This window comes from Nannobrachium achirus (assembly GCF_963921795.1).
Source record: "Nannobrachium achirus genome assembly, chromosome: 7".
Classification (NCBI taxonomy): Eukaryota; Metazoa; Chordata; class Actinopteri; order Myctophiformes; family Myctophidae; genus Nannobrachium; species Nannobrachium achirus.
In genome coordinates, this window is record NC_137816.1 from 38,444,298 (window position 1) to 38,462,172 (window position 17,875).

Below are 17,875 nucleotides of genomic sequence, written 5' to 3' on the forward strand. Positions count from 1 at the left end.
CAGGCTTGGTTAGCGGCGGCTGCAGCGGCTACTCCAGAGTCCAAACGTTTCGGTGCTCAAATCTCCGTGGCAAAATTAAAAAGTTATTCGGACATTTACTGTCACTGCGGTCCGTCTGTGTCATAGACTGTAGAAAAATAGGCTGTGTGTTGTTGTTGTTGTTGTTGCGTTGTTGTTGGCTTGTTGTGGGCGATCCACGTTTTCTTCTTCGTCTGCTGTATTTTCGGCAGAGCTCAACACATTCTCCCAAGTATCCTTGCGTTGCACGTGACCGTTGGCAGCCAATAGCATCTCTGGTAGCATTACAATTCTATTTATTTCTATGATGGCGACACCCATTTCAAGGCGTGGAAAAGGGCCGTTTGCGCTGCATAGAAACCAATGGCGTCATTTCGTCCATATTTTTCTACAGTCTATGGCCAGTATACTACTGCTAGTAATGATGAGGAAATGAGATACTGTATGCCTAATGTAAAATGTATGGCTTGTAAAAATGTGTGTGAATTAAATGTTGTACTGTATGTAGCAGCTGGTACTATTAGGGAAAAAACATAAACTACCCAAGTAGTAATTAAGTAATTATTCAAGTTATTAATTCAAGATTCATTATTGTAATGAACCAAAACCAAAATAGCATCCTGATATTAACAGTAAATCTCTGCAGTAGCCAACATAGACCATAACGGGACCAGTCTTAAGTCCTATAGAACTAGTGGTGGTTATTAGAAGTGTTTCAGAACCAAACACTGCCATGATGCTCTGTTGGGAGAGTTGGGAAAGAGAGTTTAAGAGCAAAGTGGGTGGCTTCTGTGAACATAATACTTAACGCTGGATCCTGGCACAGACAGAGTCAACAACAGAGAGGAGATTATGTATATCCTATCCCTTAACCCTTTCCAGTTAACTGCCTACATTCCAAAAATGTTTTATACTGAACATAGGCTATCCATGTTTTTTAGAAAATAATTGCCAACTGCCCATTATATCATGACTTCTACTCTAACTATAACTGATTTCTGTTAGATTTTAGATTAGATTTTTTTGGGGCTTGCTTGGAGAAAAGTGGAAAAGTCTCAACACAGAGATATAATTGCTGAATAAGGTATAAGACTTCCATAGTCAATGGTGATCAAGATTAAAACAAAACAAAACAAATGCATGCATACAATGACAGCAGAGATAATGTGGGGCATTTTCACTTTTAAAAGATACAGAGAGAATGACACACACTACTATCAATCATTCAGAACCAGACAAAGACACAGATACAAATAGACACAGACAGGCCCTTCACACGTAGTTACATTGCGCACACACCTCCCTACAAAAACACACAGCATTCCAGCATCCCTCCTCCTCCTCCCTGCCAGGCCAGGCCAGGCCGGCGGGCCCTGGCAGTGGGAATGTGTTCATGTATAGCACTAGCAGCGCTCCGCTCGTTGCCCTCCTTGTTGTCTCTGAATGCTGGGAACCAGCACCACTTCCTGTGGGGGAGGCTGCAGCAACGTGCACAGAGAGCGCTCGGTGAGGGGGAGGGGTCAAGGACCGGGCTAGTTGCCGCTCAAGAAGATCTTGCTTTCACATGCAGAATGCAGATGATAATGCACTGCATGGAAGGAAGCATGGATGATACTCCTTCCTATAAAATCCTGTCATAATTCAACTCCAAATCCACTTGGTTCAATTTGTACAATACACTACACTCTTAAATGTGAAAGTGTCAATCATTTAGCCAGTGGGGACCCCCTGGAACCCCCCCCAAGGACCCCCAGGGGTCCCCCGAACCCCGAGCTGAGAACCACTGACACAGTACCTCCAGTACATCCCCGAGACCGGCAGAGCCACCTCTGATTAGACACTGCGCGCATGAAGGGCTTTGACAGAGCGCAAGGTGAGCCAATGAGAGCCTTTTTGGGACTGGTTGGTGTGTGTTACAACAGAGGCTCTTTGATAGGCCAAGAGGCTCACTGGAGAGGAATGCTCCACTAATGAGCCACAATAGCTGTCCGGGAGCAGCAGCAGAATACTCTCTCAGAGGCCTGCAGAGGACATCGTCCACAGTGGGAGTTTCACACTGAGTCCATGCAAATCCGTGGGGACTGTGCTATTTTATGTCCCCCTCCTCGTCCCCCTTTTCTCCAAATTTTTGGTCCGATCCCAGCTGTGCAGAGTCAGTTATCACAGCGTGGGCTGAGCAAACAGTGAGCTGTAGGCCAGTGTGTCATGTGAGTGTGATTACTGGAGAAAAGGTCCACGATGACAGATAAGCAGTGGTGTAAAGTAACTAAGTACATTTACTTAAGTACTGTACTTAATTACAGTTTTGAGGTATTTGTACTTTACTTGAGTATTTCCAATTTCCTATACTTTTACTTCTACTCCACTACATCTCAGAGGCAAATATTGTACTTTTACTCGACTACAATATTGGACAACTGTAGTTACTAGTTACTTTGTAGATTTAGAATATTATTATAAAACATACATTAATCTCTTCAGCCCTAAACATTTTGTCCTTTTGAAAATAGCCGATCTACAAGCTCACAATGCGTTGCGATGCGACGCATTGTGAGCTTGTAGATCTTCTATTTTCAAATGATTTCTATATGTTTGAAAACTTGAAATGGGACATTCTGCCTAATGAGTACTTTTACTTTTGGTACTTTAAGCACATTTTGGTGCCAATACCTTTGTACTTTTACTCAAGTACATTTTGAATTCTGGACTTCTACTTATTTCTGCATTGTGGTAACATTTGAGTACTTTTTCCACCACTGCAGCAGATAAGGTTTCCACTGCTAATATGCAATGACTATTGGTCAACAAAAGCTGAAGGTAAAGGGTTGCACTGTAATGGACCCTCATGTTGTCCATGTGTACACTCTCACAGTTAAAAAGGTTTGCAGTGCACCTGCATTACATAACCTGCAACCTCTTCCAAGCCAACACACACATTACAGTGGCCTATTTAACTGTGATATTCTCTTGTGAACTTGCCTGGCTGTCCTGATACATTCATACGTTACCATACACCATAAGTCCTTTGTGCCAGTAGCTATCAAGCTCCACATCCACGCCTGACCTGACCACCATATGTTCTGTTCTTGGATTAATGACTCTCATTCACACATTGACTGCTGGGATGTGCATTACAGAACCATAACAGATGTCTGTTGAAACCATTTAGTGCCCCAGACATGAACGGGTTAAAAGTCCAAGCTGCCGTTCGCCTGCTCCGTCCGCGGCCAGTCTCTTATTTTGAAGGCCGGAAGTAGATCGCGCTCACAATTCCTACTTGACGATGTTTCCTTACTTGACGGAAGTCTTGCCGTCCAAAGCGTAAACAGTAATGGCAGATCAATGCCTTTCAGCTTGTACTATTTTAGCGAGAATCCAATGCCATCCTTGGCATCAAAAGTGTTTTTTGGAGAAAATGGACATCAAAGATGAGAAAGACCGTTGGCTTCCATGTTAAGGGATCACTATTGTGTGCACATGGATGCGCGATGATGATGAATCGGCGAGTCCAAGCGTGCCAGCACTTTCCAGCGGACGGTACGTAGCCCTTGCCAGCTTTACTGTATATACAGTATATTTCGCGAGTATTCGCGGGATCGGCACTATAAATACTCAAGTATATTTCGCGAGTATACTCGGGATCGGCTACAAATGAGTTAAGGATAGCTGCTGTCGGCTACATGATAGTTAGTACAGGTAGACAGGAAATGGGGAGAGAGAGATGGGGAATGACACGTAGCAAAGGCAGTCAGGATCGGGACTCGAACCTGTAAACTGTATCCATCCATCCATCCATCCATCTTCACCCGCTTATCTGGAATCGGGTCGCAGGGGTAACAGTTCTAACTGAGACTTCCAGATTTCCTTATCCCGAGCAACTTCCTCCACTCCCTCAGGGAGTATACAGAGGCATTCCCAAGCCAGTTTGGAGATATAATCCTTCCATCTGGTCTTTGGTCTGCCACGGGGTCTCCTCCCAGTGGGACATGCATCGAGGACCTTCCTAGAAGGAGCTCGGGGGGCATCCGTACTAGATGCCCGAACCACCTAAGCTGACTCCTTTCCAAGTGTAGGAGCAGCGGTTCTACTCCAACTCTCTCTCGCCTCGGGTGACTGAACTTCTCACCCTATCTCTAAGGGAGATGCCAGCCACCTGTCTGAGGAAACCCATTTCGGCAGCTTGCACCCACAACCTATACTTTCGATCATGACCCACACTTCATGACCATAGGTGAGAGTAGGAACGAAGATTGCTCGGTAGACAGAGAGCTCTACCTTCCGGCTCAACACTTTTTTCTTCACAACAGTGTGATTTAGCGACTGCAAAACCGCTCCTGCTGCTCCGATTCTCCAGCTGATGTATTTACTCATTATATTCACTGTTGATAGACTACTTACAGATTATCATATCCCTACTGTTGTAGGACAACTAACCCTGTACATATACCGGTATAAGTCTCATATTCAATGTTGATTGTCTGTATCCATTTCGGCCACAGTATGCATATAGTAATGTATTTACTGGTGATTGAATGTACATACATATATATACATACGATAGAATATAAATTATGTTAAATCAGTCAGTCCAAACACAGATGGTTAGGGTTCAATTTAAAGTCTATTTATTTTATTTTATATCTATCTATCTGTCTGTCTGTCTGTCTGTCTGTCTGTCTGTCTGTCTGTCTGTCTGTCTGTCTGTCTGTCTGTCTGCCTGCCTGCCTGCCTGCCTGCCTGCCTGCCTGCCTGGAGGCAGCCTGCCTGCCTATCCATCCATCCATCTAGATGCAGCTCGCTTACAGTAAGAACTTGACAGCAAGCCCCAGTGAGCCCTGAATTAAACGTGACATTGTCAGCCCCCCCAGCTAAAGAACCAAGCACACCATGTCCCACAGTAAGATCAGCTGCCTCTGAAGACTGCTCTCACAAACACCAGTGACACAAATCTCACATTTCTCAATCTGAACTGAGGCAGAGGCAATACATCCATTATTCATCCCTCTATTATTGGACTGAAAAAGGGATGTGAAAATCATTCCTCTCTTCTCTCTTCTGTTTACCTTTGTACATGCATTCCTCTCTTCTCTCTTCTGTTTACCTTTGTACATGCACTTTCAACCATTTGAACCCCAGCAACCATATTCTCCATACTCCACAACATCTCAGATCCAAATATTGTACTTTTACTCCACTACATTTATTTGAAAACTTTAGTTACTAGTTACTTTGCAGACATACATAATTATATTATAAAACAAAAATGATTCCACTTTAGCCCTATTTTATACCTTGGCTATTTGAAAATAGATGTGTCGTAAACTTGTAGATCGGCTATTTTCAAACAGTTTGTACTCTTACTTTTGGTAACTTTAAGTATATTTTGATGCCAATACTTTCGTACTTTTACTCAAGTACATTTTGAATTCCAGACTTTTACTTGTAACAGAGTATTTCTATATTGCAGTATTGATGCTTTTACAAAAAAAAAAAGCATCAATACTGCAATATAGAAAATAAACATTTGAGTACTATTTCCACCACTGTGTGAAAGTATACATCCACCATGTCACGGGGCAGACACAATCAAGGAACTGGCACACACACCACAGCCGAGTCAAAATAATGACTAATTGACATGAACATGTGTTTGGTGCCTGAAATATCTATTGAATGGTATTACTGAAAATAAGATTGAAAAGCAGTAGGTAATTGTAGATCAACTTGTTGTTCTTGGTTTGCCTGTTGCATTGTGCTTGGATGGTTTATCGAACTGTTTAGAGCAGGCAGTAGGTGTAGGGGAAGTTCAGTTTGGCTTGAGGCTAGTTAGAAACACCTTCAGGGGAGAGAGCTGCCAGGGGCCTCATGGAAGGCATATCTCGAGTTCATGTTTTGTTGTTTTTCTTAAGTGTAGAATTCTAGTGCGAATTTCTGTTTCCTATTTTGGGAACATTAATTTGTAGCCGACTTGCACTTGTGCCGGTTGCTCTGAAGATATACAATGACGAGACAAAATAGTTGGAACAATAATTGGAATAAATAGTTGTTTCTAATGACATTCCTATAAGGCAGGCTTCTTGTGCTGTTTTTGCTGTGAGCACATGTCACTTCTCACATTTTTTGCACTGACCAATGGACACTTTTTGTATTGGCACCGCACTGATAAGTAGTTTTAAAAGTATTATTTGTTTTATGACGAGATAATGGTGAGATACTTATGAAGCACTGACTGTTACAGACACTGTATTTGTTTTTTTTACCTCCGTTCACCATTGTTGATGCTTCTTCTTTTTTTTTTGTCCCGCCTTATTTGCCTTATTTTTACTCTTACTTACTGTCTTATTGTCTCATTTTGGAGCCTTCAAGTCAACTGTCAGACAGCCTTTCCACACACCACACTACCTCTTCCATCCATATCCTCTTCCACACTCCATATCCTCTATCCACACTGATCTTACCCATAGCTGACCTACATCTAACCCCAAACCCTAACTGGAACCAGGGCTGTCACGATTATGACATTGTAAATGACGATTAATTGTCACTCAAATAATTGCGATTAACGATTTAATTGTGTTTTTGAAGTTGACAATCACATTCCTGTTTGGCTTGTAGGCTTTTACACATGGTTTGCACATGGCAGATACGACACATAACCTAAATATTCAAAGAAATGACTGACATATTTGACAACTTTATACTTAAAAATGAACATTGATAGTGGAAATTCCGACATGTCGCCACTCCGAAATTGACTTCTTATTGTCGGAGTGGCGACACTCCCATAGGGGTTAAGTTTAGGGTTAGGGTTAGAGATAGGGTTAGTGTCGGAATGGAGACATCTCGGAAAGGAGACATGTCGGAGTGGAGAGATGCACCCAGTGGAAATAGCCGATCTACAAGCTCACATCGCGTTGCGATGTGAGGCGCTGTGAGCTTGTACATCTGCTATTTCCACTATTTTTGACATTTCCTTTTCCGCAATTATGTAAAATTATTGCGATTAGACGATTATGTAATAATTGTGACAGCCCTAACTGGAACCCTAAAGGTCAAACGCAACAAGGCAACTATTTGCAATGCAATAATGGTTGCGAGTAGTAGCATGTAGTTGCATGTTGGTGCGGTTTGGCTTTAACACATTAGACACACAACCCTAACCTTATGAAACTGCAATAAAATCAAATTGAGGATACCCAATCAGCTGGTTTGATGCCATATCTGGCCTATGTGAAGCGCACACACAGACACAGTCACACACACACACACACACACACACACACACACACACACACACACAGTCACACAGTCTCACACACACAGTCACACACACACACACACACACACACACACACACACACACACACACACACACACACACAGTCACACACACACACACACACACACACACACACACACACACACACACACACACACACACACACACACACACACACAGACACCTTACATGCTAGAAGCAGAAGCACACTTGTTACTTGGATACTTGTTACTTGGATACAATACTCGCACCGTGCAGACTAGATACATCTGAAGAGGGATGTTCGGTGCTCTATTTGGAGCCACATTCTATGGATTCCAGGACCGATATATTGTCTGGGCCAATATATTGGACAATATACTATATTTTCTATAGTAACAGATCTACAAGCTCACAACGCGTCACATCATTTTACTGTAATTTTAGCATTTCTTCGTTTGCTTAGGTTATAAGTTCTCAAATATAAACATCTAAAATCGATGTTTCTCAAATGGATTAGAAAATGTTGTCGTTTTCGCGCATGATGCAAGTAATGAGGAGAGGGGTGAGAGGAGTGAAAGAGAGAGGACATGTGAGGACAATGTGAGGGCGGACACGGACAGACAGGCGTCACACAAAGCCCTTGATCTGCCCGTACCTGAGTGCAGGTTAATCCTGAAAGCTGTGAGCACTGCAAGACCATCTTAATAGGAGAGAGAGAGAGAGAGAGAGAGAGAGAGAGAGAGAGAGAGAGAGAGAGAGAGAAAGAAAGAGAGAGAGAGAGGAACAGTCTGTTATCCACCCTGTAGGTAAAGAACAGTGAACTTGTGAACTTGAAACAAAAGAGGGGGAAGCCGGCCTGGGATATGTGAGAGAAATGCTCCTCTCTAGTGGGCCTACTCAAAACGACAGAAGAAGGTGAAAACAAACAGCTTTAAAGCAGATTGCAGGCAAATCGGATTTGTTTCTCAAATCTGATCTTTAGGACTGAGTCCCTGTCCACACTGTTATTTGTAAGTGATCGGATCAGATTTGTGTATTCAGATATTGTCGACCTAACAGCATTGGTTGCTGTGCTGTGGTAACAACATAACGACATGAGTAAAGGTTGTCCCTTCACCAATTGGTAAAACTGAGTTGATTGTCTTTGGGTCTAACACAAAAGTCACCTTAGTAGGTGACTTTGAAGTTTCAGCCAAGGAAGCAGTTACTACTAGGCTGCATATTAGACAACACACTATCTGGACAGAGGCACTAAAAGTGAAGGTTAATCAAAGAATAATCACATTTATAAATAGAAGTGTTCTTGAAATATTGACAGGGACTCATTTTGATTACATCTGCACGTCCTGTTAGACTAGCATCCCCAATATCCTGAAACATGAGCAGCAGACCACACAAAAATAAAGTATGTTGATTCTAAAATTCCATCCCAGAAGACACCTCCCAGTCAGGTCAAGTTGCTCAGGGTGGAGGAGAGCTGAGTATCACAAATCAAAATGTGTATGGTCCACCACAGAAGATAGTAAGAAAAATGTATACCTCAATGTCTTGCAATTACTTTCCCAATGTTAGTGAGGTTCACAACCATAGCACAGACTCAGATTTTGTACCTTTTAGATTCAAAAGCTGTATGGGAAAGAACCTTGTCTACAGTATTAGCTCTTATACCTTTTAGCCTAATTACAACCTAATTAAAACTGGGCAAAAAGCTTGCACTGTGGGAACCAACACACAGGTATAGATCAAGAGGTCGTCCCACACCTAAAGTACCTACGTGGACGTACTAAAGAAAGATGCTGGTGCAGAAAGCACAAAGGAGCAGGCCAGATACAGTATATGGGGAACCGAGATGACAGGAGACACTGATCGAGGGCTAGTCTGAGGACAACGTAGAAAGACAACCATAAACATTAAGTCAAGTTACAGCAGGTTCAATATTTTTCCTTCTGCACCGCACTCCCTCAAGTCCTATATCCATGTACACACTGAGTTTGACTTGGTCGTGTCACCATTGATGCGCATGACCATGTGGGCATTGTTGTCGGATTGGCAGTTTTTGACAACAGGCTCTCAATATTATGTTCTGTATGGGTGTATTGGTTGGATTGGTTAAAAATGTATTATTATTTATTATTATTATTAATCTAGATAGGCCGAAACTTTAATTTGGGCTGCCAGTGAGTCTGAGCATACAGTCAAAATGTAGAAGCTGCTTGTGGGGATCAGAGAACAGTTCTTCCTTCTGTAATAGCAGATTAGAGTATAACAAAGTAGTGTAGAAAACTGTCTGGGTATGAAAACAATGTGAGGATTTACTGAGGTATTGTTTTGATTACTTACTATCAAATGTTGTGCTATGACTCATGTTTGTTTTTTCTCTTGTAACTTCCTCTGAACAATCTAGCAACTTCCTCTGAAAAATCAAGAAGAACCTAAAAAAGGCATTTATACAATGATGTCATGAGTCCAGGCCTATAGATTGACCTCCATCCCACCTTCTCCTTGTCATTCTAATATTCAAGATAAAAACTAAAAAGATATATATATATATATATATATATATATATATATATATATATATATATATATATATATATATATATATTAGGGGTGCAACAATACTTGTATCGATATCGAAACGTTCAATACGAGGGTGTACCGAACCGAATGACCCTGTACCGAACAATACAATACAATACCACTCCACATCACATTCCCCTGGAACCCCCTCAAGGATCCCTAGGGGTCCGCAGAGCCCACTTAGAGAACCACTACCCTAGAGGTTGGGTACCGTATTGTTCAAAGTTAAAACAAAAAAATACGTAGTTATAAAAAATATATTTATAAATCAAGGACATTTCTGTTTATTTTTTGTATCGAAACCGTGACAACAAAATATCGAACCAAATCGAACCGTGAATTTCGTGTATCGTTGCACCCCTAATATATATATATATATATATATATATATATATATATATATATATATATATATATTCTCCAAGTATCGACTGAGTGAATGCAGATGGTCTTTTGTTTGGGGCTCCTGTATAACAAAAGAATATGCTCATTAAAGACACACAAATAATACTCTAAAGTCTAAACACAACAATTAGGCTACAGTATATAAAAAAGAGCAGCTGAGCAGAGATGCACAAAAACTATGACATTCTCATTGTCCTTGTCTATCGATTTAAGCCCCTGTTTAAAAAATAGATAAAATGTTCATACTGTATATTAACACTTGCCCAAAATAGCAGTAGATATTGCAATGGGAATGACAAGCGCAGATTCAAATGTCAGAACAGATAGGGACCTTCTCTCCACTGAGGCAGGAAAGCGTAGTGTTGTTTAGTTTGATCTCTGTTGCCATGCTTTTCTCAATCCACTGCTGCTTTAAAGCGCAATGAATTGCATGATTGTATTTGAAATATTTTATAATATAATCTGATTCATATTCAGGATTAACCTAGTAAACCTGTCCGGGGTCGGCTCTGGAGTTTGTACTTGGTCTGCTCTTCTTGTCCATGTCAAAGTAATTCTAAGATGTGAACATTTAAATTAATTCAAATATACTATATCAACAGATGTGAGATTTGCATCTCGGCTTGGGGATATGGAATTTACTACAGATACTGGCCAGAGTATAGCTGTGTCACAGTTGTAGAGTTGAGATGTCCAGACCCACACTCTATTATTAGATGACCCTTGGGTTATAGGGATGGCTGAGAGGTTTCCTTGGTTTCATTTCTTGTTTATACTTTTCCTGTATGTACTCTCTGTAGTGTATTTAAAGGAGTAGTTCACCCCCAAAATGATTTTTTTTTCTATTGATTAGTCACGCCATGGAGACTAGAGTTCAATAATATTTTTAGGTTTTTGTCGCATTCCAAAGACAAAAATGTGATAAAAATAAATTTACCCCCATTGATTCCGGATGGTGACCCGTTTCGAAACGGGTCACCATCAGGAATCAATGGGGGTAAATTTACTTGAATCAAAATTTTGTCTTAGGAATGCGACAAAAAACTAAAAATATTATTGAACTCTAGTCTCCATGGCGTGACTAATCAATAAAAAAAATCATTTTGGGGGTGAACTACTCCTTTAAGGAGGCACCTCCCTAATATAAAGTTAGTTCAGTTAGTTGAGATTGTGTAGTCCCATTGAGACACGTAAATTTGTCTCCAAAGTATTCAAAATAATACTTTTAAATCTCTCATACTTTAAAATCTGTTGCTGTCTGTCTCTTCTCCACCATAATCTATTTGTGGGGAACTGCTGATCTACAAGGTCACACTGTCACATGTTATGAGCTTGTAGATCAGCTATTTTTGTTACATGTACAGTATGTATGGGATGCTAGTGTTAAAGTGGTAAGTAAAGAAACTGCAATCACAGTGAATGTCAGTATGGTCTAAGTCTAAAGGGCAATACATACCAAGCACGATAACTAAGTAATTGATAATTTGTGAGTCTCCACACTGACTCCGTCTCCAACCCTATATAGATCGGCTATTTGAAAATAGCCGATCTACAAGCTCACAACATGCTGCGATGTGATGCTTTTTAAACAACAACACAGATCTTGTATGGGGGTCCGTGGATCAAACTATTTGCAGATGTGGGTCCGTGGCCAAATACATATTTATTTAGGTGTCCTTGGCAAGAACATGTTTGAGAACCACTGGCTTAAGCTATTTATCTGAGACAATGCAAGAAAACAGCAACATTTAAACAGCAACAACATGAAACATCCTTCATAGGATTTCTAGCCAAGCTAATTTGTGACCCCAGAAAAAAAAAAAAAAAAAAAATCTTATCACCAGGATATACTGCACTAGCTATTTTTTACAATGTCCGGATAGTTTAAACCAACACCACAACACTCATATAAGAAGCCATGTTCAGCAAAGATAGGATAGCTAGAGCTTATCTTCTTAAAAACACCCTTCCAGTGTTCAACATAATGTAATTTTCAGTAGAGCATATAGTATTTCCCCCCAAAATGGTGACAACTACAACTGTTACAGTACATCTTAAAACCGAAAAACTTTTTTATTAATTTAAATATATTTCCATACAAACAAATACGGTAACACAACACATTATGTATAAACAATGCAGTAGGGCTCTGCTATACTACGTAGATGCAAAGCTATGGTACCTTTCGTACTTCAGTCTAGTGAAAATAACCTGGCATTATAAAACAAGGCACCAAAAGGTGAACAGGACAGAGTCACATTCTGCATGCTTCCTCTTATCTGCGGCTCTGCCTCGTTTTGTATCATGCTAGCATCAAAGTGAAGTGCAATTACTGGGTCAGTTTCCATAGCAACCCTTCGGCTCTCCCTTGTCTGACAGTGGAGGATGACTTCACCCATTAGACCTCTAATCCAAGAATGAAATCACCTTAAATGGCAGTGAAGCCTTTTAATAGTATCAAATACAAACACAGTAATGAATTATGAGGCTTGGAATTAATAAACACTATTCTCAGACCAGTTAGTAATTACATAGTACTATAGTTATTACTACTTGGCCATAAAGAACTAGACAGTGTCAGATCCAATAAAAATGATTTAGTATAACCAAACAATGTTGAAAGCTATTAGGGAAAATTAATTTGCAGTGGACAATACCAATTAAAGGCCACTACTTCTTACAGTATTATTCAATAAGGAAATGTATTTGGTAAAAGACAACATTAATTTCAATAGGCACAATTCAACAATCAAAATCGGTCAATGAATGGGCCGCTGCTGACAAGGTAATTTAGTCCAAACAATAACACTGATGTGCAGAAGGACCTCTTCCTGTTCTTTCTTTCAGTTCATTCTTTCTGGCTCCTACTGATGTGCCTGAAGGTCTGCGCTGATAAAACCCTTAACAAAGCCGTTGATTTGAGAACAGTCTATTAACCCTAAAGCTCACCACCATAGATAAATAGACATACTGTATGTCCTTATAAACATCACTTACTTAATTGACCGGCTTCATCAGGAATTTGCAATTTGCATTTTGCTAAGAGAAAAGTTGTATCGTTTATATTAATTTAGTAGTAGAGTTTAGACTTTAATTAAAATTTTAAATTTTACAAAGTATGGAGATGACTGACATCACAGACCACATGAGACAATATACTGTATGTCCATATATGGGCATTCCCCCCAAAAACGATAATATACAGTCTATATACAGTATGTATATGGATATATATTAAAGGACGAAATAAATAAAATGTCCATATACAGTATGGGCATTCCCAGATGATGCCCTGTTAGGCCCTGTTAGGGTTTATAGATGCCCTGTTAGGGTATCCCCTTATACTCATATATGGGGATCCCCAGACATCTGGATGAATTTAGTTCATTGACACACTAAAAGCAGACTCTGGTCCCACATAGGTCAAATCATCCCTGTAATGCATTACAATGCTCAAGATGCAGCACTTACTGGTAAGCAAACATAGCCTCCAAAATAATGGAAATTCACTTCCCAAAACTCAAATATGATTTGAACCACACCACAGGGCAACCACACTTGCAATTTCACAAATTGCACATTTTCTAGTTGCTATTAACAGTTATTATTTATTTAAAGATAACTGTTATCTTTCTAGGTTAAAGAAACTGCTTCAGGGTGTGGTCACACTAAACTGGAATTGTAATGCTGACGGATTCTGCCAGTGCATTTCAATGGGAACGCCAAATAAAACAATAAAAAACACTGTTACCATTGAAAAGCATTGGCAGAATCGTACCCGCACTCCCCCTCGTAGTCTCGGTACCCCCGAAACATCAAATGTGGATGAATATCTGGTCCAATCGCTCAGAGGTCACCAGATTTGTGGGTCCGACTGTTCTGAGGTCGCCAGATTTGACTGGGGCGAGTGGACTTTGGGACGAGCGCATTGTAGGACCTCAGACTTAGCCTGGCATTAGCCAGACTGATGAAATGGATTCACTCACACGTTCCTCCACGGCATCAGTCTGGACTTCGGCCCATAGGGAACGAGTATGAGAAATCAGAAAATGATCAGGCCAATAAGTGACTGCCCTTCACTGTTCACGTTCAGTTGAAACGCAGTCACTGATTGGCCCGATCATTTTCTGATTTCTCATACTTGCTCCCTATGGGCCGAGGTCCAGACTGATACCGAGGAGGAATGTGTGAGTGAATCCATTTCATCAGTCTGGCTAATGCCAGACCTCTCCTATATATGGAAATGTCAGGCACACATTGCGCGTGCATGCAAGATAAGAAGACACAGCCCTGCTCAACTCATAATCCATCCGACCTGAAAGACACATGTTTCACTCACAATTTAGCTGACATTTCAAAGATGTATTCCTTAATTAATCACCCATCGCGCAAATAAGCTTTATGCCCAAATAGCAGGTAGCCCTGTTCATGTTCAGTTGGAATATGCTTCCGGCTTATGGCCTTCCACACCCCATTCATTCTCTAGTGACCACCCACCACTGTCTTCTCTGCCACCAGTTTTTACATCCCTGTGTTCGGTTTCACTGTCATCCTCACCACATTGTGGTCTCCCAGATCCCAAGGATACTGTATACCCAGGCCCCCAGGCCAAGATACTCAGGGTCAAGACCCTTCGCTTCATCCCACAAGCATGCATAACCATATGCACCCACGCTTTCATCTGACATCACCTAAACAATATATAACTACCAGAACCAAAACATTTTGTAGTACATTTTGCACCTTTCAAGTGGACAGCATGCAGCGTTAAGCCCTATACTTTGTCATATGACAATAGCAAAATAGCCAATCTACAAGCTCACAGCAAAACATGTTGTGAGCTATTTTTGCTCCTTTAGAAACTAAGGGTTTTAATTACATCACAAATACAATCAAATTATGTACACATGGGCCTGCACTGCCTCCAAATGGGGTGGAGTTTCCAGGCAAGATTATATCTAACTGCTTTTGGCTGAATGGTGATGACAATGATCTGCATCAGTGCAATGGGTAATAATCTTCTTATAACTCTATGGTAATAATACATTTGATTGCTAATTAAACAAACTACTTCCTTAGCTTGTAATTGTATTTTTTGGGTTACACACAATTGCATGCTGCAACTCTGCCACAAAAGAGCTATAATAACTACAGGCTTGGTTTATTAAGTATTATATGACCTACATTAGGCTAGTTATTGTGACCTCACACAGCCACACGCTTAAAGGTAATTCACATGATGCTCCAACCACAAATGAAAGGATATGAGATAGGATTAGCTGTTGGTGCTAAGTCCAGTGATTGTTTGATTTGATACACAAGCTATAATGAAATCAAAAACATAAACCAGAATGCACTCCTTTGTTTGCATGTGTTCGATATCAAATATCATGGGATTATGCAGGAATTTGAAGTAATGTTCCATTGTTGTCCTCTTCCTGGTAAACATATTGGCACATTTTAGGCCAATTAATCCAACTTTGGGCTTCAAGGCCAAAACGTTCCCAGTCAAATTTCTGTCGTGACGTCATCACGCACAAAGTTTTCTCTAAACATGGTCATTTAGGCGACAGTACCAAAAATAGACCTATAAGTATATGGGATACATCAAATCCATGACTAAATTCAGTCACGATGGCATGATTGAAGTCCTTTTGTAGTCAGAGTTAGCTGTTCTTTTAGAAATTAGCCTACATGCAAATACGACCACGCTGTATTTTGACACCCCCCAGGTTGGCAAACTCGTACGTCTACAACTGTAGCTTCAGAATCATGATCATCCAAATAATATCTTCATGACTAACGATGTATGAATATTTAGCCTACCTTCAGTCTGGGAATCCTCCGCGCTCTTCATTTCGATTAAAGTTTCGTCGCTCGATTTGACCGTTATTCGTTTCATATTTGCTGACTACTGTGTGTAGGCTACCTTTGCAGGAGAGTAGTGGGAACGGGAGCTCCAGGATGCAGAACAGATCGATTGTCCGACGCCTGCCCTGCACACACACTCCACTGACAGCTGACACTGACAACTGATCTGATGATTACCTACCTACTACTCAAATCGATGATTATGATATTCACTACATGCTATGCATCATTTTTACACATGTATCCGAGTCCCAACGGTGCCCTGCGCTAGACGTTACTGGAGACGGGACTTGGACTGGAGGCTTAGACAATAAAGGGGAGTGGCATAGCCAAAATATCCGTCGGCGCACTGTCCATCCATGGATGGTGCATGCAGCATGCGTGGTCCATGGTGAAACCAAGAGTTGGACAGTTCCCTGTGTTTATTCACATAAACGTTTGACATCAAGTCGTTTTAGCGTTACATAATCTGTAATGTGTAGTGTAGCCTAATGAATTCATTACTTTTATAAAAGGGCTGGTGCCTGGTGGTTGCTTTACAGCAGTGTGAAATCAGCTGACGGAGCACCAGCGTTGTTGTATAATCGATTTGGACCAACTATCTATTTGATCAAGAAAACCACGAGGAACAGGCCAATGTGACTGCACTCACTGCAGTATAAAATGCAACGAGGACATCAAGTGGTCATGTTCCATATTGCACAACATGCTTGCTTTTTTTGTTGTTTTTCAGATGGGATACCAATTTCATCCAAACAGGAATGAGAACACATTTATTAGTTTAAATGTTATAGTATTCCAGACCCTTTCTGCTCATGTTTTTGTTTCACTTAAATATATATGTTATCTTGTGTCTCCTGATTGAATCAAATTGGTATCCCCAGCCTTGTATTTTTTTCTGATCACTAAAGAGCTGGAGAGACAGGGAGACAATGGGAGGCTATCTCTCTCTCTCTCTCTCTCTCTCTCTCTCTCTCTCTCTCTCTCTCTCTCTCTCTCTCTCTCTCTCTCACACACACACACACACACACACACACACACACACACACACACACACACACGCGCGCGCGCACACACACACACAAAAAAGCTTTATATAAAAAACCTAAAAATAAAAATGCTATCTAGGGAGAAGGTGAGTGCTATGGGCCGAGGTGAAGTCTGAATAGGTGAGTCTTCTGGCCACGGCAGAAGCTAGGGAGTGAGTCTGTTGTTCTAAGTGCGACAGGGAGTTTATTCCACAGTTTGGGGGCCAGGATGGCGAATTGTCTGGGACGAGTGGAATTTTGTCCCGGGGTTTTTAGTGAGGGTTTGTTCATCATCCCTGTGTTGATCTGAGTTAACGGTTGGGGTTGTAGGGGTTGATCAGGCTTTGGAGGTATGGAGGTGGAAAGCCAGCCTCAGTGTTTTGTATTCAGTGCGGGCCGCAACCGGAAGCCATTGGAGGGAGTGGAGAAGTGGGGAGACACGTGAGAAATTTGGCTGGTTAGACCAGTCGTGCCGCGGCATTTTGGAACAGTTAGAGATGCTTAAGTGCCCAGGGGCCAGTGAGGAGGGAATTACATTAGTCAAGTTTATGTTTCTTTATGTTTATTTTTATTAAAGGATCCCCATTAGAGACTCACGAATGAGCCTCTATAGTCTTCCTGGGGTCCTGAATCAGGCAAATACAATACAAATATACAATTAAAAATACAAATTAAAGTGAAAATAAAATAAAATAAATATATATATAAATGT

The 17,875-nt window shown here is 40.9% G+C and overlaps 1 protein-coding gene across 1 annotated transcript in view; it reads right to left on the reverse strand.

The window, feature by feature from the left end:
• ano5b (anoctamin 5b) overlaps positions 1-16,392 on the reverse strand; it is a 47,864-nt gene extending 31,472 nt beyond the window's left edge. The window contains exon 1 of the mRNA XM_080729973.1: positions 16,091-16,392. Within this exon, the coding sequence (XP_080586099.1) occupies positions 16,091-16,166 (76 nt within the window). The 5' untranslated portion in view covers positions 16,167-16,392. The remainder of the gene's footprint in view (positions 1-16,090) is intronic.
• Between the last annotated feature and the right edge of the window lie 1,483 nt (positions 16,393-17,875).